The 24,198-nt window shown below is 37.8% G+C and overlaps 1 protein-coding gene across 9 annotated transcripts in view; it reads right to left on the reverse strand.

The window, feature by feature from the left end:
• Window positions 1-349: 349 nt before the first annotated feature.
• The window catches only part of INSIG2 (insulin induced gene 2), a 32,577-nt gene continuing 8,728 nt past the window's right edge, over window positions 350-24,198 (reverse strand). For 5 of the 9 annotated variants that reach the window (XM_027082587.1, XM_027082584.1, XM_027082589.1 and 2 more), the window contains exons 2-6: window positions 18,173-18,565; window positions 11,777-11,901; window positions 8,480-8,646; window positions 8,204-8,303; window positions 5,372-6,461 (exon numbers count right to left, since the gene is read on the reverse strand). In XM_027082587.1, coding sequence (XP_026938388.1) covers window positions 6,378-6,461; window positions 8,204-8,303; window positions 8,480-8,646; window positions 11,777-11,901; window positions 18,173-18,416 — 720 coding nt within the window. In that variant the 5' untranslated portion in view covers window positions 18,417-18,565 and the 3' untranslated portion in view covers window positions 5,372-6,377. Of the gene's footprint in view, window positions 774-5,371; window positions 7,155-8,203; window positions 8,304-8,479; window positions 8,647-11,776; window positions 11,902-18,172; window positions 18,566-24,198 lie in introns of those variants that run through there. The other 4 variants (XM_027082591.1, XM_027082590.1, XR_003427873.1 and 1 more) reach the window with 3 other exon arrangements.

A 24,198-nucleotide genomic window follows, 5' to 3' on the forward strand; every position in this document is an offset into this window, starting at 1 on the left:
TCAGATGATAGAAAAAGACAAAAGTGGACTCCTTCCTTTTTCCCCACTCTTCCAGGACTTGGATACAAAGTTTGTATTTTATGTATTTTAAAGGCTATAATTTTACCACCAGAAGAATTTTCATTTCCTTATAACTCTGTTCACTATGAATCACTTGCGAAGAAAAATACTCTAGTGGGAAGAGAGTGCTACAAAATGCTTTAAACCAACTGAGGTGGACATTACCAATGATCACCTATATTTGGTTCTCCTGTCAGGGGAGGGATTGCACATCCCAGCCCCCTTGCAGGTAGTTGGGGTCACAGGACCAGAACTAATCCTAACAAAGATTTAAGAATCACTAATTCACTTTTTGTGGGGAAAAAATAAAGTTGAATCTGACTCAACTTTATTATGAATTTTACATATATTCTAGAAGACTTGCTTCAACATATCCTGACCCGCCTTCTCTCTTGGACAGGCATGATATCAACCCACACTAGGTCTGAGGCATAGAAAATTCCGCAAAGATTTGTCTTTACAAACATCTTTAAACTTCATCTTCAGTTTGTCAGTGTGCAGGCTTCCCAAGTCCAGTGTGTGGAGACCAAGCACAGCAGCCTTCCTCCAGCTGATCCTAAGATGATGGGGCAGCAGTCTGTCCTCCTGTAATGTCCTGCTGCAAAATTTCAAGCTTTTGTGAAGGCAGAAGGAACTGTTTCAAGACAGAACTGTCACCGTCATAACTTGGTTGAGCAGACATTCCCAGAAGATCTAGGAGTGCCATGTGATGACTATAAAGGAAATAGAAATGACTTTCATTCAATGGCAGAAATTCCCAGGGAATGCATTTTAGAAACTTTTCTTCTAAAACAATCAGATTCAGCAGTTGGGTTCTTTCTTTCGTCCACTCAATTGCTCATCACAATGAATTGGTCCACGATCACATTCTGTACAAGTTACTCAAAACATGTTTCTAAGAGAGACAAAATCTCACGAACTGAACAAACTCGTGGAAACACAGTAGTACTGAGTGAATTTATTAGTTTCAGAACAGTAATAAAAAAAAGATTATTTTAAATGGAAATACGTTTCCTAAGTGCTCATTTCTTTTAAAGCCCACCTTTGGAGAAGCCACAGAACTATCAGCAGTTACAAATCCTGCCATGACCAAGCAGAATAAAACACAGTTGTGCCAGCACAGAATTTTGATTTAGAATCAAAACCGTCCCTTGCTCATGAAAATCCTTACAAACACCTCAGCCAGAGCAACGGTGCAAGGGAAAAATTGCCCACATATGGCAATCAGTGTTGACACGAGGCTCATCAATAGCCCAGTCTTTCACAGGCACATCATTATCTATCTGATCTGCCAAATCTGATCCTTAACATTTTCTTCAGAACAGTTGACATACCCTGGAAAAGTCTGTCTTGTAAATCACAGAGAAGGATGACAGGTTTCACAGATTTCATCAGTGATAAAAAGAAGGGAGGCATAAAGGAACAGATACAAGGATATTTACACTTCCTGGCACAATGATCTCAATGAACTAAATGTATTTCGAAGGCAAAAAAAAAATCTCCATACCCCAATTTTTATTGAGACCAAGCAGGAAACCACTGACTTAACCTATTTATCTCAGCGCCCAACTAAATTGAATTTTTGAAATGTGAAGACAAATGATCAGGCAAATGGCAAGATTTTACAGTATAAAAAATTGTGGGGAAGATTGAATCAGGGAGGCAGACTAGTCAAGCTGTAGCTTTTCCCTCCTATCCCACATCCACAGAAACAACAAAAGATTTTTAAAAGGTAAAGGAATCTACAAGTATACTGCCAGATAAGGAGAAGTCTCCTCCATGTCTTTACCACTACAAGGAAGCCCTGAAAGCAAGAAAACAATTGAGAGCAGATAGGTGGAAAGAAAACACAGCTCACTCAAGGAAAGGATTTGCTAAAAATGAAACTAGGGACATTCAAAGCTCATAGGTGGCTAATGCTTGGAGCCAGAAATACCAAGGGCAACAGACCTCATGCGTTAGAGCAGGCTCCTGCAGAAGCAGCCATCTAGCCAACCCCTCCATACTTCTACTCGCTGCTTTGGACCGGGCAGAGACAGACAGCACAGTATCTGCCCCCAGATGCAAGCGGTGTGAGCACTAAGTTCAGAGAGGCCTGGGAGTGTGCCCAAGGCAGACCAAGGAGTGCTCACATCCAGAGACAGGCTGGTGCAGGCTCATCCTGCCCTTCCCTGCCATGGATCTTTAGAAGAGTTTAGAACTTTAGAAGATTAATTAATATCCTCAGGAAATACAAGAATGACCACACACTGCCACACATACACACACACAAAAAGAGGGATCCTGGAAATTGAAATTGTCATCACTGAAATTAAAAGTTCAACGGATGGGATGAATGCTGAATGGGTACAGCTGAAGAGCAACTCGTTTAGCTGGAAGATCCAGTTAAGTAATTCTTCTAGAATGTAGCACAACAGAGGAAAGCTAAGGGATATATAGAAAACAGGAACAAAAGGTCAAAGATCTCCCAAATAGAGGAATTTCAGAAGAACAGAGAAGGTGAACAAAGGAATAATAACAGCAAACACAGAAAAAAAAAATTGCCCAGGATTAAAGAGATGATGTCTCTGATTGAACAGGACTAGTAGAAGACACACTCCTAAACATCGTGTGAATTTTTAAAGCACCTAGGATGATGAAACAACTCAAAATAATTACATAAAAGGGGGGAAGGGACTCTATTTAGAATTCCAGTACAATCAAGGCATCTGGATAAGTGTTTCACTCTAATGGTCATGAGCCCACAGAGGAGACCTTCCTTTCCACCCAGTCTCTGCGACCATTCTAGTACCATCCATACTGGTACTAACAGCTGGTCACCCAGGCCTCAGATCTCCAGCCACTTCTGTAAACCATGGAAACACAGGTGTTCAGATCATACCCTGGACCTTGAGACCTGGAAGTGAGCCATTAAATCCCTCTCTGACTACAAACCCCAAGCCGATCACCCTTCCCATCAAACAGGGTTTTGGCCTCCTTAGAGTGCTGTCCTTTCACCTCACACCGTTCTCCCATGCAGTCAGGTTAGCACTGCTGATTCAACTTCCTTCCCCGATTTGCCTGGATCCCACGATAAATCTCTTGGCCTTGCACTAGGAGCCTCCTTTAATTTTCCACAAAGGCTTGTGCCATGTCTACCAGCGAACTCCCCACTAGACTCAATCTGCTCCATCACAAACGGCCTAGGCCCTGGGCTACGGAGCCCATTTAAACATGGCACCGCCACGTTAACTGACTCCACTGCAAATATCTGGTCTCCAGCCTCACCTGGGTCCTGGATGGTCTCAAAACTCTCTGAAGATTCTTTATTCACCTCTAGTCAGTTCCTGGGTCCATTCTTCAAAGATACGGCCCCAATCTCCACTATTCTTTCAAAGTTCTCTAGCTGTCCCCAACTCCCCTTACTAGTAATAAATGACAGTACATGATCAGGCTTTTCTCAAATATATGTTGTATGCAATGATATACTTTAAATGTTAAGATAAAATAGGTTAGAGAAAAAATGTTTCAACATAAAACAATCAGATATCATCACCTGTACTTCTAAAGTCAATTATTCCCTCCAACTGTACTTCATTCTACCAGTTACCCTCTGCCTGAAACCCCCTATTTTGGCTTCCACATCACTCTCTTGTTTTTCCTCCTACTTCTGACTATACCCCCTTTATCTCCTTCACCAGCTTCTCTGCCAACAGGCCAGTGTGCCTCAGATCTCTTCCTTTTCACTATACCATGCTCCCTAGGTGACCTCATCTACTCCCACAGCTGTATTTATTAGTGTCATATGCTGATGACTCCCTCATTACACCCAATAACCCAGGCTCAAATATCCCACTGCTTATACTCATCTTTACCAGAGGCCTCCTACATCCCTCAGCCTCAACATATCAAATCAAACTTCCATTCACCTACTTCTCTGCATTCCTTTTTCGGTTTACAGAAATACCATCCACTTAGTTTTCCAAGGGAGAAAAATTAAGTCACCTTTCACATTTCCTCTTCCTCGACCTTTATACCCAAGTCACCAAGTTCAGATGATTTAATCCAAAATGTATCTCAGTGCATCCCTCACTCTTCATTTCAAAGTCATTACATCTCTCTCACCTGGACCCTCCACCTTATATTACATGTATCTACACCTGTGAGAGTCAACCTGGGCTGCACATTAGAATCACCTGGGGAACTTATGCAACTCCTAATGCTCAGAGCACACCTCAGGTCAATTATATTAGAGTCTCTGGGAGTGGGATCTAGGCATCAGCATATTTTTACAAGACTCCACAGGACTCCAATATGCAGCCAGATTTTAAAATTTTCCAGACATGAGCCCACAGACTGAAAGTGCATACTGAATACTAAGCAAGAAAAATAAAAACAAATTTTAAAACCAAACAAGTAAAAGTGAAACTAACCTCGAAGATGAAGGGAAAATCATGAAAAAGCTCCTGGAGAGAAAAAAACAGATTATCTACAAAGGAAAGAAAATTCCACTAATAGCAGACTTGTTGTCTGCAACATTAGATGACAGAAGACAACAAGTTAAAAAAATCTTCAAAGTGCTGGGATTAGGGGGAAACTGTGAACCTAGAATTCTATAGCCTGCTAAATTTTTCTTCAAGAATGAAACAGACTTTTTCAGACCCACAAAGCAAAGACTCTACCATTCACAGACCATCACTGGAAGAATTACCTTTCAAAGAATATATGTCATTATGCAGGTAAGTGAGCCGAAAGATTAGAGAAGTATTTAATGATATTGACCAAGTCTGGATTCCACCTAGAAAACAGATGTGTGAAGCAGAGGCACCACTGAGAGGTTCCAAAGACCTTAATGAAGGTAAAACAGTTCAGTGCAAACAAATGAAGATTATAACAAAAGTATTACCAGGGTTCTTGCTAGCTAATTTTAATTATTTGCCTGTGCTTTCATAGAATTTAAGTTTCAGTTTTCAACTATTCAATTTTTAAAACTTTAAATAATAAAAGCCAGGAAGCACTGCCAATATAGCAGTATTAAAAGATGTTTACCACTTTCACTGCAAAAAAAAAAAAGATGTAATATATTTATACACTTATCAAAATATCAAAACAATTTTATTTTTGTCAGAAATATATTTTCTTGTTTTCTAGGTGATATATAAATAATTTAAGAACTCAAAGTGAAAATCATTCAATTCCTGTAACACTAAACTTAGTTTCCTTCATTATTTCTGAATTAATTCAACCACCCATGTTAAGTTTAGTAAATTAATCCTCAGTAATATAATTCTAAGATTAACCACAAGGATGGAAAAAAGACTCTTAACCAAGATGATAATTATATATTTAATACATCTTGCTTTAAACAGCAAATTTCAAAGTAAACACATCATAGACCTTATAACTTATTAAAGAATTATAGTGCTTACAAAGTTGATTCTAAAAATATACCTTATTTGTTCTAAATGAATAACATTATCTGGAAGATAGAATAATAAATTACAGTAGTATCTTTACCACCACTATAGTTAAGATTGTGTACATATATTCAATAGGAAATCCTCTTAGGATTTTCACACTTTCAGCCTTAAAACATAAGAGCAGATTAAAGTTTGGCATACAAGATCTCAGTCTGACAGAAATGGTTTTAAAATCAAAACTGGAAAAATATCTAGTTGACATATTAAGAGAGCATGAGCACATGCACACACACACACACACACACACACACACACACACTCTCTCTCTCTCTCTCTCTCTCTCCCTCACTCAGTCCTACACACACACACATACACACCCCTCCAGAGTAAGCAGATTTCACCCTTGTGTATCAGACAATTGCCATCAATTTCAAAAATAAAAACTGGGGGAAAAGGTTAACTAAGACTATGTTTAAATCATACTCAAAAGGCTCCAGTTGTTGGAAAAATTTGCACAAAACTGTTACCAGGATCCTTACCATGCACAACATGCCATCCCAATACATTCTAAAACACCACATTCTTGAACTGTTCATTAATGGGCGGCGCATGGATACATAAGAAATTATGTGCCCATCCACTCCTCGGATGCAATCCACTGACAATCAATCATATGAAGCAGCCCAGCTCAAATGGTTCTCTTTACAGAACCCAACAGATTACAGAACCCAAGACAACTAGAAACTTCATTTTGACCTGTTCAGGAATTCTTATGTGTTCCATGCGCAAAAGCAGTGTAATACTGTACTGCAAATGACAGTTAATATCACTTAACACTTTGTGGCACTCCAGAAGGTCATTTTGTATTTGTAAAACATATTTACTCTAGTTAAATTTTTCAATGGTCCTTACTTTTAATTATATGTATTCTTCCAGATTTAGACTCAAAACAATTTGATGCTGATAAACTCTCCTGCTGATCACTTTCACCTCCAGCAAAATCTGTTGAAACAAAAATTACTCTTTGGACTCTCTCCAGTAATGCAGGTATGAAAATGTTCCCTGGAAGTTCTTTTTCATCATATATTAAAACACCCAAAGCTCTCTGAGACAACATTAAAACAGAAACTAACCACACATTAGGGCACCCATAACTCGTACTGCTATATATTAGAAAAATAAAAAGGCACAACAGTAAGCAAAAGAGAATATACCACTTTCCATTTGCTTTTTTTTTTTTTTGGCTTTCCTCATATTTTATTTCAGTAAGTCTATAAATTGTTCAAAGCATTCTTATACTCTGCATGACGATAACTGAATATTCTGGCACATCAACATTGTGATACAATATATGGTATGTCTAAAAAATTAAAAATTTCATCTATTAATCAACATGTTTTTTAATGTAGTGCATATATATTTTACAGTTATTTAAGTCAAATACATAAAGGTTTGTACTTGATTTACAGATGAAGCAATCACAGATTGCAGTAACATATGTATGTGTGTATATGTGTGTATATGTATACACACACCAATTAAGGGAAAAACTGCATCCTGGCAATTTTATAGTCCGAAGTATTGTTGGTATAGCTATCATTTACATGCCCTTTCGTCTTGTTTTTCTGTACAAAAGATATGTTTTTGCCTTCTTCATTCTTGATGAGACTTTTCTGCGATAACTTTACATTCATACTGTAAAAATTAAAAGGTTAAAAGGTTAAAAGATTAATGTTTATTTTGAATAGCAATTTCCATATAAACTAAAAAGTCTAAACTTAATAGTTTATTAACATATGCCCACTTTATTCCTCAAAGAATCTGAGAGTTATACAACTATTAGGATTAAATGACAATTATGAAAGGAAAAAAGAAATTCGCATTCTAGAACTGAAAGGGGCATAGCCAAAAGCAGGGAAAAAATGATATTTCTACATTACAAGCAAATGATAACAGTATATGATTTAGATCAATCCTAGAACATGAAAGGAAGCAAAATAAATTTCTTTGTGTGCTCACTAAGGCATATTAGCAAAGGAAAGGTCATGAACTTAAGGACAGGACTAATATTGTGAATTCAGATAATATTTTTTCAAATAACTTTAAAATTGAAAGAAAAAAATCTACTATATTAGCAAAAGCTTCTGGTCAAAATGATATTTTGAAAGGACAGCTATTAAAATGTCTACCCATAATTCAAAATAAAGTAAACCAATGGATTTAGGATAACTGGGTGGCTAGACTACCAAAAAGACAGCAATGTAAACCACTCAATTCTCTCAGCTGGCTAAAATGGTAAAAGTGACAGCACCTATTCATGAAACCGCTGTGGCATCTGAATGCCAGTCCCTGACCTTTGCCCTCTCTGACTGGGCTTATCAACAATGTCCTTTTCCTTCTTAACTAAAATGATCAAACATCTTGATTTGCTGGAGATAGTCCTAATTTATATTTATTGTAGCAACATAGTTATAAGCAGCGCTTCTTCTCACTTTTAAAACTGTCCCTTTTTCATGGAGTAGAAACGTATAGATTAATAAAATAAATAAATTAATTAATAAAAATTGGAGGATAGATCGTATCACCCTATCCATAACACATTTTAGCTTTTCTATCCAGTGGTTCTTTCCATTTTTAATACACTTGTGATTAAATTCTTCCAAATGACTTATTCTATTGCTGTATGGAGAAAACTTGTCTTACATCTCAATAACAGAAAGGTAAGTAAATGAGCATGAGCTTACCATTGCCAGTTGTCGACCAATGTTTCCCATTGTTATGCCTCCAGCAAAAAATATACATGGTAACCAAGAGCGAACATAGAGAAAATCTGGAGATGTATATCTAGAATAATAGAAAGATTTTTAACAACTCACAAAGGAAGTACAATGACACTTATTAAGATAATTACAATGGAAATAAGTTACAAAATAAGTTACTCTGTAGATTAAACTGGCTAATGAAATTTTAAAATCTCAATTCTGAGACTTTAGGAAACAAGCACCAAAAAGAATACTTACTGATAAACACCATTATAGACTAGCAGTTGAGTGACCAAAGTTGCCAAGAAAGCAATTCCTATTCCAAGGCCAAAACCACTTCTAGATCTATCAAAAGTCCACCACAGTCCAATGGATAGTGCAGCCAGTGTGAGAGACAACTGTATGTTGTTATCAAAATCCACTTTCTGAGATCAGTGTTAAAGAGTCATCTTTAAATTTGTAACCAAATAATATCACCTGTTCATTTTGCTAAAATAAAAGATGTTAATGTTGAGAAGGGAATAGACTGCATAGTCTAGAGTGCATTCGGGTTTTTAATACAGTGTACAAGACTAGGGAGGCTTAAAGCTATCTCCGATATGTACTAAAGACGCACAGAGGGCATGATACTTCATTAATAGATCTCACTGACGTGTTAATCTCTCCAAAAAAATGGCACAGTATATACATTGCCAATTATCAGATCAGATCCATTATTTAAGAAATGCTTTCCTTGCAAAAAAATGTAACTAGAAGCCTCGAAACACAAGTATTGCTAAAGGAACACACTTTTGCCAAAAAGGAAACCGATATTACTTCTCAAACAGGCTTAGAATTACTTGAGAATCATACAGGAACTTGCAAATAGAAGAGTTGACAGCTATTTAACAGGGTACCACATTCTCTATGTGATTTACTGACAGACACATTTTATAATAATGCAGTCCAGAAACAAGAGTACCAAGGACACACTATCCCTTTCTATTATGTCAACTGTTCTAGTTTTAATTTGTTGAGGATAAAGCCCTGAAGTGAACATTATCTTGCAACCTGCCAAGCTATTTTGGTGCCTGAGACTTTCTGGTATAGGACAGTTTGCTCAAATGATGTTTTATTTCCATCACCTACTTAAGCACCTATTCACAAATGTACAGCCCTTTTCTACTTCAAAATCTCTGGGTAAAACGAAGCTTTATAAATTCAATTTTCTCATTTCTTTGCTAGAGGATTACACTAAAGGAATTAATTTCAAGTGTCATTAAAAGAGCATTATCTATGTCCCAAAGGCCACATCTTGGCTCTATATCCAGCTCCCCAGAGGATACTATATATCTTGCCAAACTGGCCATGCTGCAACTACAGAGAAGAGAGGGGAAGTTCCAAAAATACATATAAAACCATCTTCCACTTCCTTTAACACCCTGCTGTTTACCACCATTCCCCCCTCCTACCCAACCAGCGGGTATCCTGAACGCCCAGACTGCCATTCTTGGTCAGTCCTTGTTTAGGCTTGATTTATCAAGAGACCTATAGTCTATGGCATGCTTTCTGAAAAAGCTTTTATTCTTTAGTGAGTATTATACCTCAAATTCCAAAGAAACACTTGTGCACTCTGATTTCTCTATGCAATAAACATTCTTGTAAAGACTGGAATTTGACATTAATTGGGTTCTATCTTTGCTGACTAAATTAACTTTGCTAAGAGTCAAAGCAAAATAAGGAGGCTTCTAGGGTACAGGTAAAACATCAATCTTAAAAATAGTACAATGTGATTTTCTAAAGTCTAAGTAACCTAATATTAAGTCTGTGTTATATATTTTGTAAACATTTTGGATTCTGCTTAAAGGATGAACAGAATAGCTAAGATGACTATATTTAAGGATTTCATTGAGAGGAAGAAAAGAATGACCAAAGTAAAGAATTTAAATTAGATATGTAAGTCTTTTTAATTCCAGAAAAGGTTATCTAAATTACTCAACTTAAAAATACCTGAACTGTCTAGGATAGAAAGGTCTAATCCACCAGACAGACGAATTTACACACTTGTGGGGCTCCTCGGTAGGAGAAGGAATGTTCCTAGACTCGAGTCAGGATCTCCAGGGTCTGGCCTCAGCTCTGGAGCAGACCTTGCAGTATGTATGATTTAGCAAAGTACGAAACCTCTCTAGCTTTCATTTCTCTTATTATCTTTATAAAGAAAGTGTGGAACTAGGGGATTTCTAAGTTTTCTTCTAGATATAATATTGTACGAGTCTACCTTTTTAAAGTCCTCCTAACCACTAGATTTGTTTGTTATAAAATCCTAATTCTCAAAGATTTCACCAAACTAAACATGTTGGGAAACTCTTTAAGACAAAAGGGTAAAAAACAAAATAATAAGAGCCACTGAGGGACTTCCAAATTCACAGATCTCCAAGAGCCAGCGTGACTGGGAACAGAAAGGTAGACGTGCTTTCAGAATCTAGGACCCTGCTTCTTTCCTTGGTTCCTCTTCTCCAGCTTCTCCAAAACACCTCAATACATGCTGTTAGAGACGCTGGAATCTCCTTGCCCCGTGACCCACACTCTCTCCAGCTAACTGCCAGCCCTGAGCCCAGCGCAGAGTTACAGGAGGAAACCTTGGTCAGCCTGAGTCACACATCTTCTCTTCCCCAAAGAGAAGGCTCCTGCCACCTCCATCCTCTAAGCCATCTCTTCCAGAAAAGGGAAGACTGAACTAGCATTTCCCAGACCCTCTTCTACAAAGGGAAGTTGGGAGGTCAGCGGGGCAGGGAGGAAGTAGGGAGGATGACAGGATAAAATCCTTATGAAGGCAAAAACTTTTGTTCTGGGGGTGGACATTTTTTTCTGGGGGGGGTAGAAGCAGAGGAGAGGTGGGACATAGAGGCTACCTTATCCTTCTAGCCAGGACACTATGAAAAATTAATCACTAAATTAAAATATCAAAATCCTCAAAATGATCAAACTTTAAAAATATGTAACTTAGGAAAAAAAGTTCTTTTGGGCCACAGTCTAAGTTGGCTATTTCTGCCTCTGCCACTTTTAAGAATATTTATGTGGTTTGTTGGTGTTGATTAAAACCAATAAATAACAGTCTTTAAAATATATATATACATATATATATATATATTCTTCAAATTAAAAACAAAACAGAACAAAAAACCAACCAGCACCTGAAGCCACCAGATGTCCTTACTGACAAATCTTAAATGAAGAGAGAAAAGAAATTCCTTTGAAAATGTATCTGTTTCAATGCTAGTTACCAAAACTAGATGGAGGTAATCAAGTAACCTAATTTAAGAAAACCATGTAAATTTTTTAAATGTGCAAAGTTCTGAGTGATATCGAAAAATAGGGATTGAAATGAAAGGCTATACCCCACACTGTAATTGCCCAGGTGCTCCCATGATGCTTCAACAATGCGGCGTGCATTCTTTTTATGACTAAGTGGGCATATCACAATTTGACAACAGTGGAGTTGCGAGGGACTGTTTAACCTTTGGTTTGTCAAAAGCTGCTTTGTTATTACGCATTTCATTACAGCAGGAAGGATACAGCGCTGGCATGATTTATACCAACAAAGACGGCTACACACCGCATTACACTGGACCACTCTCTTTTAAATTTATGTGGTTCTCCTAGATGCCTGTCAATGCAGGGGTATAATAACCCAATCACAGCTGTGGGGAAAAAAAGGGAAAAAATTAAGTCATCTCCAATGGTATACAGGCAAAACTTAAGCTAAGAGTCACAACAACCACCATAAGCATTTGAAAGATTCTCTAGAAAAGCTTTTCAACTTACTTAACATTAATCGTTGATATTTTAAACTTACCTTCCAAAAGAAAAAAAAAGTGAGGATAACACATCGAAGACAGCATTGTAAATGAGTACAACAGTACTCTCAATTATAATAGGCAAAACACTACTTCAGCGTATGATTCAGAATTTAGCAGATTGGACTAGATGATTCATGCTACTTTTCTACTACTAATATCTCCGAGACTTGGAAAGCATCAAAGCAGTTGGCAGTTAAGCAATGTTCTCTCTAAGCTATATAACCATGAAGCATGCTATGAAATGTCACAAATGTAAAGAGAATCTCGAAGTGTAAACACGTACAAGCTCAGCATATACGTTGTATTAGATGGCTATAGCTGTCCTGCCACACATACAATTCTTGTCCCCCCAGCTTCTTGTCTCACTCAGTCTCTTGTGTCTAGTGCCTTGTCCGGACAACTCCCTTCCAACCTGGCCCTCTAATGAGACTCTAGGTCAGACTGTCAAAGCAGGGAAACTTGCAACAGAAATCTACTTGTAAGACTCATTCTGCAGAGGACAGATGGAGGAAACATGGTCTACAGAATTATATGTTTTCAGTTAAAATTTAAATCCACTGTTAAAAGATCAGAAAAAACCTTTCTGGTATATTTCTGCATTTTGGAAAGAACATTTTGAATACTAATGGTGCAATTAATTAGTATGAATAACTCAATTTTTAACTTAAATACTTGACAAACCTCAACATTTTATTCATTCACTGGGAGAAGATTTTAAATGCTAAGTTAGTCATTAAAAAAAGAGTATTTCATGAACCAAAACATTCTTCAACAAGTTTTAAGGAAAATATACTTCTACAGATTAAATTTAACAGGAAATAGCTGGGCAGCTTTAATTTGCTCATCTTCCTAAAAACAGAATGTTTATGCTGCCATTTGGTAATAAAAACACAACTGTCACATCAGTTCAAAAGTATGTTTAAAATGTCCAGTATTACCTATGATGTATCATGAAATTATTGCACCCAAACCTACGCCTGAGGGGTTAGAAGCCCCTGCCTGGCCTGGTACTGGCTAGCTCTATCTCACAAACAATGCATTCAATCTTAAAGGAAAAACAGAAATCAATTAATATCAAACATCAGAGGCTAGCAGACCAATGGAACAGCATGAAAACCAGGCTGCACCGTCACCCTTTCATCTGGAGTGGAGATGTTGCAATGATGCAGACATTTTCTAACCCGCAAAACTGAAAGTGCTCTTCTGATTAGGCTTTTGCTGAGGATAGATGGTTCACAGACCATCAAGACATTAACAACACACTTCAGCAACGCAGAGCTCCAACAGCTACCAGTAAATTTAAAAGTTTCAAATTATATTCCTATTTAAAAGGTTCTGCTCTAAAATCCTGTGAGATTAACTGACAGCATTTCCAAATTTCTACAAAATTAAAGTGGCAACAAGCATGCCTAACAGTTGAAATATATCTAAATGAATATTACCTCTTTTTTGTTCTCAAGGGGTCATGAAACTGGCAGCTCATGTGTCATCCCTCACTCTCTCTCTCTCTCTCTCTCTCTCTTTCTTCCCTTTGCCTGTTGCTGAGGAAATCAACTAAGATCAGATATTCCAAGTCAATTTTCCTCAGCAGCTGATGCCATAGGTAAAGAATTATCACACAGAGCGTACTGACGTGTGTGCAAAGGTATAAATCAGTAAAATTGACTGTATTTTTATGCATGTGATGTCAGACTCACACATGAGAGACAACTGAGGAGAGAAAGCAAAAACACAAAAAGAAATTTAAACTGCCACGCTGCCAACCTTGGGATTTGCCAATAAAAATCAAATCCATTGAGTATGCATGGTTCTTGGACGCTCACTGAGAGGGAGAATTCGAGGGAGCTTGTCACTTCGCATTAAACGTCTTCTTTCTTTCCTTTAAATAAAGGCCTGGCAGAGTCTGAGAGCAACATCTACAGCACAGTGAGGCTGCACTGTTCAGAGCTCAGCAGAAGTGTGTCTGGCCTTCTTGTCCTCTTCCTCCACTTTCTTATTTTAACAACAGAGACTGTTAAAATCATGCCTGTGTAAAATCATATGCAAACACACTCCTGCTTAATCAGATGGTTCTCTGATGCAAAAACCACATTTCTTGGGATATATTTCAGTTATTTCCCAGTGACTAGTTGAAGGGTACCAAGACCAAAAACAAGAGAAGTTTGTAAAATGTCAATATTAAGTCATCATTTTTCATGGTCATGTTTTTAATGCAGTGCTGCGCTAAGAGAAACAGTTAAATCAAACATTTTTCAAGGAAAAGGGGCTAAAAAAGCACAACCACTGAATGAGATAAACTTCCATGGAAAACTACGACAGGATAAGCAATGTGTTCATCCAACAAATACATAAACCTCCATAATGTGTTGAGTTCTTGGTATTTACTGGGGATTTAAAAAGGGAAAATGAGTAAGACATGACCCCCGTCCCAAAGTGACCACAGAAACAATTAAGTAGAGTAACGTGTTAGGGGCAGCACTGAAGGGCCCGGGGGTCCAGTCTTCTCCTGCTGTGTGCCGAGGGGAAGCAGGGTGCGAGCGTGTCAGGAAAGCTTCATAGAAGAGGTGACCCTTGAGGCAGGAGTGTTCAGCAGGTGAGTGGTCTGGAAAGGGCTTTCTAATCAAAGGAAAGCATTTGAGGAAAAGCACAGACAACAGAAAATACCTGGTATCATCTGGAAACTGGAAACTTTAGGCGGAAAGGGAGTTTCGGGTCCAGAAAGAGTCTGAGAAGGATACAAGTTGGCGGGGGCCATATCACAGAGACTTGCCCCACAGTCACTGGGAAAATAACACCATCACACTTGTGCCAGAGAGAGGGCCAATCGTTCTTCCAGCAGTGAGTGTACAACACAGGACAGGAGAGAAGGGACTTGGGGTGCAGGGGGGACAAAATCAGAGGCAGAAAAAGAAAAGACTGAAAATTCCAAGCAGAGCGGTTGAGGGCCTAGACCAAGAAAGAGACAAGGGAGAGATGTAAAACTTGGAAACCAGATGTGGGCAGTGAGAGACAAAGGGAGGAGCCTTCTAAGACTCTCCAGGAATTGGGTGACTGACTGCATGACTCAACAGAAAAGATCTGTTTGTTTTCATTTTTAAATTAGATATTAATTTGACTCGTGATTTGTTAGTCAACTTCTCCGGTTATTTTATCCACACAATCTTTTTTCTCCTATTCATTCTTCAGAGAGATTCCTTTGTAGCTCTCAATCACATTCAAGAGGTTCTTAACTCCAATTCCAATGCACTGCACACGTAAAGAAGTTAACCAACTTGAAACACCAAACATTATTAAACTAAAAACAGAGAACCAGGAAAAGGAAAATGGGATCAAAAGGAGTTTATCAGAGTTCTCTACTAGTTGTCCCTCCAGAAGCACCACTAGCAAATTTTCCAGCACTGGGTTTACAAGTAGAAAGTGGTGATTCTGGAGACCCTCCCGAAGGTAGCTGCTCAGTCTGCGGATATTAATTGGACAGGAAAATCAAAGGACAATTATCAGTTTTTCTGATTTAACATGATAAGAGCTTTGAAAATGCACAACAACACATATACACAAAAACATATACATACCATATACACACGCAAACTGTACACACTGTTTCTTACAGCATTTACTTTTTTTCTTTAATATTTTCCCTAAAATTGGAGGGGGCAGCGATTATACAAGAGTCCATTTTCCATCTTTGGCAACTTCCACAAACCTGGTATCCTCACCCCCCACCTACTAAACACCATGACCTACCCAACATCAACAGCAGCGTTAACTGGAATCTCAATTCCCCAAGGCCTCTCTCCCTTCATTTGCTGGGCACCTCATAGAATGCACTGCTTTCAGAAGAAACACTTAAGCAAGAAACGTAAATGCAAATCCTCCACATGGAATGCTATGAGGTTAGGTTTGTAAGTGTGACAAGCCTAGCGGCTGGGAGAAGGCAGGAAAGTAGGGACAAAGTGACTAAAATGTAGCATTAACATTACAAGTTTTCCTTCCTAAATGTGAGTTGGTGGCAAAAGCGCCCATATCACAGGCAGAGATGTAACCCCTGTTCCTCTCCATAATAGAGGTAGAATGAAACCTCAGCCAAGTTCTCCTGCCCTAGCCCAGAATGTGTAGCACAGGCCACTGCACTCCATCCAAGCCTGGCACTTAGTCTGGAAGGTTCAAAAGAGATACCCAATAGAGGGAAGGATGAGTGGCTCCCTCTGCCCCCTTCCCCAGCATGTGATGTTTCACCTAGCCATGCCATTCCTTGGCTCTGGAACCCTGGACTCATTGATATCCTCTCCTTATCTGTTTCCTCAACCCCCCAAAATAGGCACAATGCAAACATCTCACTCCCAACGTTGCCCTACAGATCCCTGGGGTTAAGGGATATGCCCAGAACATCAGCAGACATTCAATAAGCAATCATTTCCCTCCCTTGATCTTCCTTTTGTCTATTCTGAAAAGACATGTTCTTCCAAGTCCTGAAAAGCTTCTATTAGTAGCGAGACAGCAGCTCTACCATAGGAGAAAATAAACAAAGAAGTAGAAAAAGTCATTGGGAAAACTTTTTTTCTTCTGAACTTAAGTGAAAGAAAGGAAAATACATGAGGGCTGGTAGACACAACAGAGAATAATAAAACGTAATTTATGCTTTGTCTGTTTGGACTATGTTGCCTGTTCTCTCAGAGAATAACAACAGATCTGGGGAAACTAAGAATCATCACCTTTACAAGTTCTCTTTTAATGGGAATGTTGTAATAGTGAGACATCAATATATAAACCATGCTGAAACCTTACCACCAAAATGCCCTTCAATCCACACAATGGGATTATGTAATTGTCCAGTAAGTTTCCCAAGGTCATTTTAAAATGTCTCACACCTAACTCCTCACTGTTGGCCCTCTAGCTCTAGGACGGAAATCAAGGAGGATCTACATTATATTGCAAGGTAGTTATGTATATTAGGTGTGAGACACCAAATGGACATTCGTAAAAGCGCTTTTCTCTCTCAATCAGAATTATCTTCTACCACGTGATTATGGCTTCCTTCTATTACTTTATTATATAAAATAGTATCAGTCTATTGGTCTCATTAGAAAAAGCTGAAGAGCTATCCATCATGGAAGCGCATCATCAATACAGCATTCTGAAATGCTCCACTTTATCCAATACACACTGTCCACCAAAAACAAGATCTAAATAGGATAATAATGAGTTTAAGCAAAGAGAATCTACCTTACTGATCTCTTTAAGAATCTATTATTCTGAATGTATATCTAAAAACAAGATGCCAAGAAAAAAAGCATATGCAAAAATGTAAAAAATAACAACATGAAGCTTTAAACTTGAATAAAACTATAGTCAACCTTTGAACAACATGAGGGTTAGGGGCACCAACCCTCCATACAATCAAATATCTGAATATAACTTTACAGTCAGCCCTCTGTATCCACAGTTCCACATCCACAGATTCAACCAACCTCGGGCTGTGTAGTACGTATTTATTGAAAAACATCCACACATAAATTCCACCTTATGTTGTTCAAGGGTCGACTGTCTCCATCTTTCAAGTTTTTATCTACTTCAAAAACCAGAGGATAACATACATGTCAAAACCTTAAAACCAAACAGTGATGATGATCAACAAAATAACTTAAAGTAAGTTTATATGAGATGGATTGAGGAAAGAACAAAATTAAGAGGTTAAAAGCCTCATCCCTAAGAGAATCAAGATTGTTTTCAGGATTGAATTTTTAAAAGTCATATGGGTCAGTCAGATAGAAATCAGACACAAAAGAGTACAAACTCTATGATTCCATTTATATCACATTCTAGAACAGGCAAAAATAATCCAGTGACAGCCTGAGGCTGGGGGTAGGCTGCAAAAGGGCACAGGAGAATTTAGGGGGTAATAGAAATGTTCTATACCTGGATTGTGGTGGTAGTTACATGACTTCTATGTATTTGTCTAAACTCATCAAACTGTTCATTTAAAACAGGTCTATTGCACTCTATTTAAATTACACCTCAATAAAGCTAATTTTTTTAAAGTATTGCCCAGACAATATTGACACTCATTTACCCTAATTCCTTTCTAAGTGTTACAGACATGGCCTTCACGTACCTGAAGCTGTGCCACAGCATGGCGGTACCCACCATGCTGAAGAAAAGATGCTTGCAATCACATCAGGTGGAAAGAGCGTCACATTTCTCTGAATCTGAAGTAAATTTAACACTAATGCAAGAAATACTCCAATAAAAAACAGCACTACTCCTCGAATCATCAAGTTCACAGTTCGGCTAGTGACAGATGAGATATAGGGACCACACTTTTTGGGCCCAGGTGACTGTGTCTCTCCTTCCGCCATGGTTTCATAAGTTCAGTAAGTCAGCAAAAAAATTTTAAAAAGAGGAAGAAGAAATGGCTTCTCAGCTGAAAAGCCAACTGCCTGAACCAAAGCAGATTGGCGTTTCAACAATATTGCATCTCGTCCTAAAATAGGACCTACCAGAAATCCTGCAAGAGATAAGAAAAAAGAAATCAATGTGTCTAATAAATGACTATACAATTTTCCTGATTTCAATACTAATTCATTTTAAAGGCCAAATAATGAATTGACAAGCTTATATACTTATTTAAATTATTTACTGAATAAGAAGACATTTAAAAAGCATTTTTATATGAATGATGTAATAAAAAATAAAGTGCTAAATCTGTATTTACTAGGACAGAATTAGTGAGCTAAGAGACTAAAAGGTTAGAATAATAGTAAAAACAGCTAGCCCCACATCAGTGAAAAAAGCAGGACGGGTTATCTGAGACACTTCTACTAGAAACTGGAAGATCAAAATCCACGTTTCTGTTTCTTCTACCCAAATCTCCAAGCCCAAGTAACTGATGGGCTTGGAGATTCAGGTAGAAATTTTTACACTTTACAGAAAATAAATAAATTTCTACTTTACAGAAAATCAACATATTCTGACTGAAAATGTTACATTGCTCTGAATAAAATGTGACTTGCTCGTGAGGACCATCTCCATAGGGGAATAAAATGACCTCTTTTGATGTTTAATGCTGATATATGTGAATTTCTGCACAAAAGTATCTTACAAAAAAACAGACCACCACCCACTCACTCACACATACACCAAGCACAGAAACCAGACCTGACACGCTGTCACCAGGGCCCGAGTTGTGTCCCACCCCTGCCTTGACCCAGTCTGCCCTTGTTGCAATCATGGGAGCTATTGTGAGAAAGCTGCAGTAGGAAGCAGAAGAAAGCGAGCTAAGAAAATAACGAATAACCTCTTGGCTAGATGCTAAGAAGTTTGATCCACATGGCTAAAACCTAGAACTTTGCAAGTACAGTCACTCTAGGTATTCACTCACCCCTCTAAACCAACGTGAACTTTCCTTTGTATATGTTTAAGACAAGTAACATTTGAGGCTATCTAGGAGCTGTCCTTTTAACTCTCACAATAACCCTAACAGGTAAGTGCAATTATGTCCATTTTACAGGTGAGGTGTAAAAGCAAAGAAAGGTTAAGTCACTCAACCAAGTTTCCAGCCTTAGTAAGAGGGCAAGCTGGGATTCAAATCCATGCAGTCTGTCTGGCTCCAAAGCCCTCATTCATACCATTATGTTCAGCCTCCCAAATTGTTACATGTTGCCCTAAATTCTTTTTCTATGAATACTTTTTTTGAAGTGGGAAAGTATTATACAGACTATTTTCATACCTTACCATTATCCCACCTAACAGTATACCTTGGGATATTTCCTTTGAATCTCTAAGTATTTTATTTAAACCTTTACTATGGCACTTCTTATAGGTACCTTATGATGATACGTATAGTTGCTTTACAGATTATAAAATTTCTATGTAGGTCTTATTCACTATCAAGTTTTTGCTGTGCCTACATACCCAGACAGGTACGTGCCTAGCTCATAGTAGGAGCTCTACATATTCATATTTGTTTCATTAAATTAGGTTAACTCCTTTTGAATCAAAGTATATTGGGTTAAGCAGGCCTTTTTTTTTTTTTTAACATCTTTATTGGTGTATAATTGCTTTACGATGCTGTGTTAGTTTCTGCTTTGTAACAAAGTGAATCATCTATACATATACATATATCCCCATATCTCCTCCCTTCCACCCTCCCTAGCCCACCCCTCTAGGTGGTCACAAAGCACCGAGATGATCTCACTGTGCTATGCGGCTGCTTCCCACTACCTATTTTACATTTGGTAGTGTACATATGTCCATACCACTCTCTCACTTCGTCCCAGCTTACCCTTCCCATTCCCCATGTCCTCATGTCCATTCCTTACATCTGCATCTTTATTCCTGTCCTGCCCATACGTTCTTCAGAACGTTTATTTATTTATTTTTTTAGATTCCATATATATGGGTTAGCCTATGGTATTTTATTTTTCTCGTTCTGACTTACTTCACTCTGTACGACAGACTCCAGGTCCATCCACCTCACTACAAATAATTCAATTTCGTATCTTTTTATGGCTGAGTAATATTCCATTGTATATATGTGCCACATCTTCTTTATCCATTCATCTGTCGATGGACACTTAGGTTGCTTCCACGTCCTGCTATTGTAAACAGTGCTGCAATGAACATTGTGGTACATGACTCTTTTTGAATTATGGTTTTCTCAGGATATATGCCCAGTAGTGGGATTGCTGGGTCGTATGGTAGATCTATTTTTAGTTTTTTAAGGAACCTCCATACTGTTCTCCATAGTGGCTGTATCAATTTACATTCCCACCAACAGTGCAACAGGGTTCCCTTTTCTCCACAACCTCTCCAGCATTTATTGTTTGTAGATTTTTTGATGATGGCCATTCTGACTGGTGTGAGGTGATACCTCATTTTAGTTTTGATTTGCATTTCTCTAATGATTAATGATGCTGAGCATCCTTTCATGTGTTTGTTGGCGATCTGTATATCTTCTTGGGAGAAATGTATATTTAGGTCTTCTGCCCATTTTTGGATTGGGTTGTTTGTTTTTTTGATATTGAGCTGCATGAGCTGCTTGTAAATTTTGGAGATTAATCCTTTGTCAGTTGCTTCATTTGCAAATATTTTGTCCCATTCTGAGGGTTGTCTTTTCATCATATTTATGCTTTCCTTTGCTGTGCAAAAGCTTTTAAGTTTCATTAGGTCCCATTTGTTTATTTTTGTTTTTATTTTCATTTCTCTAGGACGTGGGTCAAAAAGATCTTGCTGTGATTTATGTCATAGAGTGTTCTGCCTGTGTTTTCCTGTAACAGTATTATAGTGGCTGGCCTTACATTTAGGTCTTTGATCCATCTGGAGTTTATTTTTGTATATAGTGTTAGGGAGTGTTCTAATTTCATTCTTTTACATGTACCTGTCTGGTTTTCCCAGCACCACTTCTTGAAGAGCCTGTCTTTTCTCCATTGTATATTCTTGCCTCCTTTATCAAAAATAAGGTGACCATATGTGTGTGGGTTTATCTCTGGGCTTCCTATACTGTTTCATTGATCTGTATTTCTATTTTTGTGTCAGTACCATACTGTCTTGATTACTGTAGCTTTGTATTATAGTCTGAAGTCCAGGAGTTTGATTCTTCCAGCTCCGTTTTTCTTTCTCAAGATTGCTTTGGCTACTCAGGGTCTTCTGTGTTTCCATACAAATTGTGAAATTCGTTCTAGTTCTGTGAAAAATGCCATTGGTAGTTTGATAAGGATTGCACTGAATCTGTAGATTGTGTTGGGTAGTATAGTCATTTTCACAGTGTGATTCTTCCAATCCAAGAACATGGTGTATCTCTCCATCTATTTCTATCAACTTTAATTTCTTTCATCAGTGTCTTATAGTTTTCTGCATGCAGGTCTTTGTCTCCTTAGGTAGGTGTACTCCTATGTATTCTATTCTTTTTGTTGCAGTGGTAAATGGGAGTGTTTCCTTAATTTCTCTTCAGATTTTTCATCATTAGTGCATAGGAATGCAAGAGATTTCTGTGCATTAATTTTGTAGCCTGCTACTCTACCAAATTCATTGATTAGCTCTACTAATTTTCTGGTAGCATCTTTAGGATTCTCTATGTATAGTATCATGTTATCTGTGAACAGTGTCAGCTTTACTTCTTCTTTTCCAAGTTGGATTCCTTTTACTTCTTTTTCTTCTCTGATTGCTGTGGCTAAAACTTCCAAAACTATGTTGAATAAGAGTGGTGAGAGTGGACAACCTTATCTTGTTCCTGATCTTAGAGGAAATGGTTTCAGTTTTTCACCATTGACAATGATGTTGGCTGTGGATTTGTCATATATGACCTTTATTATGTTGAGGTAAGTTCCCTCTATGCCTGCTTTCTGGAGGGTTTTATCATAAATGGGTGTTGAATTTTGTCCAAAGGTTTTTCTGCCTCTATTGAGAGGATCGTATGGTTTTTCTCCTTCAATTTGTTAATATGGTTTATCACATTGATAGTTTGCATATATTGAAGAACCCTTGCATTCCTGGGGTAAACCCCACTTGATCATGCTGTATGATCCTTTTCATGTGCTACTGGATTCTGTTTGCTAGCATCTTGTTGAGAATTTTTGGATCTATGTTCATCAGTGACATTGGCCTGTAGTTTTCTTTCTTGTGACATCTTTGATTTTGGTATCAGGGTGACGATGGCCTCACAGAATGAGTTTGAGAGTGTTCCTCCCTCTGCTATATTTTGGAAGAGTTTGAGGACAGGTGTTAGCTCTTCTCTAAATGTTTGATAGAATTCACCTGTGAAGCCATCTGGTCCTGGGCTTTTGTTTGTTGGGAGATTTTTAATCACAGTCTCAATTTCAGTGCTTGTGATTGGTCTGTGTATATTTCCTATTTCTTCCTGGTTCAGTCTGGGAAGGTTGTGCTTTTCTTAGAATGTGTCCATTTCTTCCAGGCTGTCCATTTTATTAGCATACAGTTGCTTGTAGTAATCTCTCATGATCCTTTGTATTTCTGCAGTGTCAGCTGTTACCTCTCCTTTTTCATTTCTAATTCTATTGATTTGAGTCTTCTCCCTTTTTTTCTTGATGAGTCTGGCTAATGGTCTGTCAATTTTGTTTACCTTCTCAAAGAACCAGTTTTTAGTTTTACTGATCTTTGCTATTGTTTCTTCATTTCTTTTTCACTTATTTCTGATCTGGTCTTTATGATTTCTTTCCTTCTGCTAACTTTTGGGTTTTTTTTGTTCTTCTTTCTCTAATTGCTTTAGGTGTAAGGTTAGGTTGTTTATTTGAGATGTTTCTTGTTTCTAGAGGTAGGATTGTATTGCTATAAACTTCCCTCTTAGAACTGCTTTTGCTGCTTCCCATAGGTTTTAGCTCATCGTGTTTTCATTGTCATTTGTTTCTAGGTATTTTTTAATTTCCTTTTTGATTTCTTCAGTGATCTCTTGATTATTTAGTAGTGTATTGTTTAGCCTCCATGTGTTGGTATTTTTTACAGAATTTTTCCTGCAATTGATACCTAGTCTCATAGCGTTGTGGTCGGAAAAGATACTTGATGTGATTTCAATTTTCTTAAATTTACCAAGGCTTGATTTGTGACCCAAGATATGATCTATCCTGGAGAATGTTCCATGAGCACTTGAGAAGAAAGTGTATTCTGTTTTTTTTGGATAGAATGTCTTATAAATATCAATTAAGTCCATCTTGTTTAATATATCATTTAAAGCTTGTGTTTCCTTATTGATTTTCATTTTGGGTGATCTGTCCACTGGTGAAATTGGGGTGTTAAAGTCCCCTACTATGATTGTGTTACTGTCAATTTCCCCTTTTTATGTCTGTTAGCATTTGCCTTGAGTATTGAGGTGCTCCTATGTTGGGTGCATAAATATTTACAATTGTTATATCTTCTTCTTGTATTGATGCCTTGATCATTATGTACTGTCCTTCTGTGTCTCTTGTAATAGTTTTTGTTTTAAAGTCTATTTTGTCTCATATGAGAATTGCTACTGCAGCTTTCTTTTGATTTCCATTTGCATGGAATATCTTTTTCCATCCCCTCACTTTCAGTCTGTATGTGTCCCTAGGTCTGAAGTGGGTCTCTTGTAGACAACATAGGTCTTGTTTTCGGATCCATTCAGCTAGTCTATGTCTTTTGGTTGGAGCATTTAATCCATTTACA

This window comes from Aethalodelphis obliquidens, unplaced genomic scaffold, assembly GCF_003676395.1.
Source record: "Aethalodelphis obliquidens isolate GAN/ISIS:26980383/991018 unplaced genomic scaffold, ASM367639v1 scaffold47, whole genome shotgun sequence".
In the NCBI taxonomy this organism is placed as follows: Eukaryota; Metazoa; Chordata; class Mammalia; order Artiodactyla; family Delphinidae; genus Aethalodelphis; species Aethalodelphis obliquidens.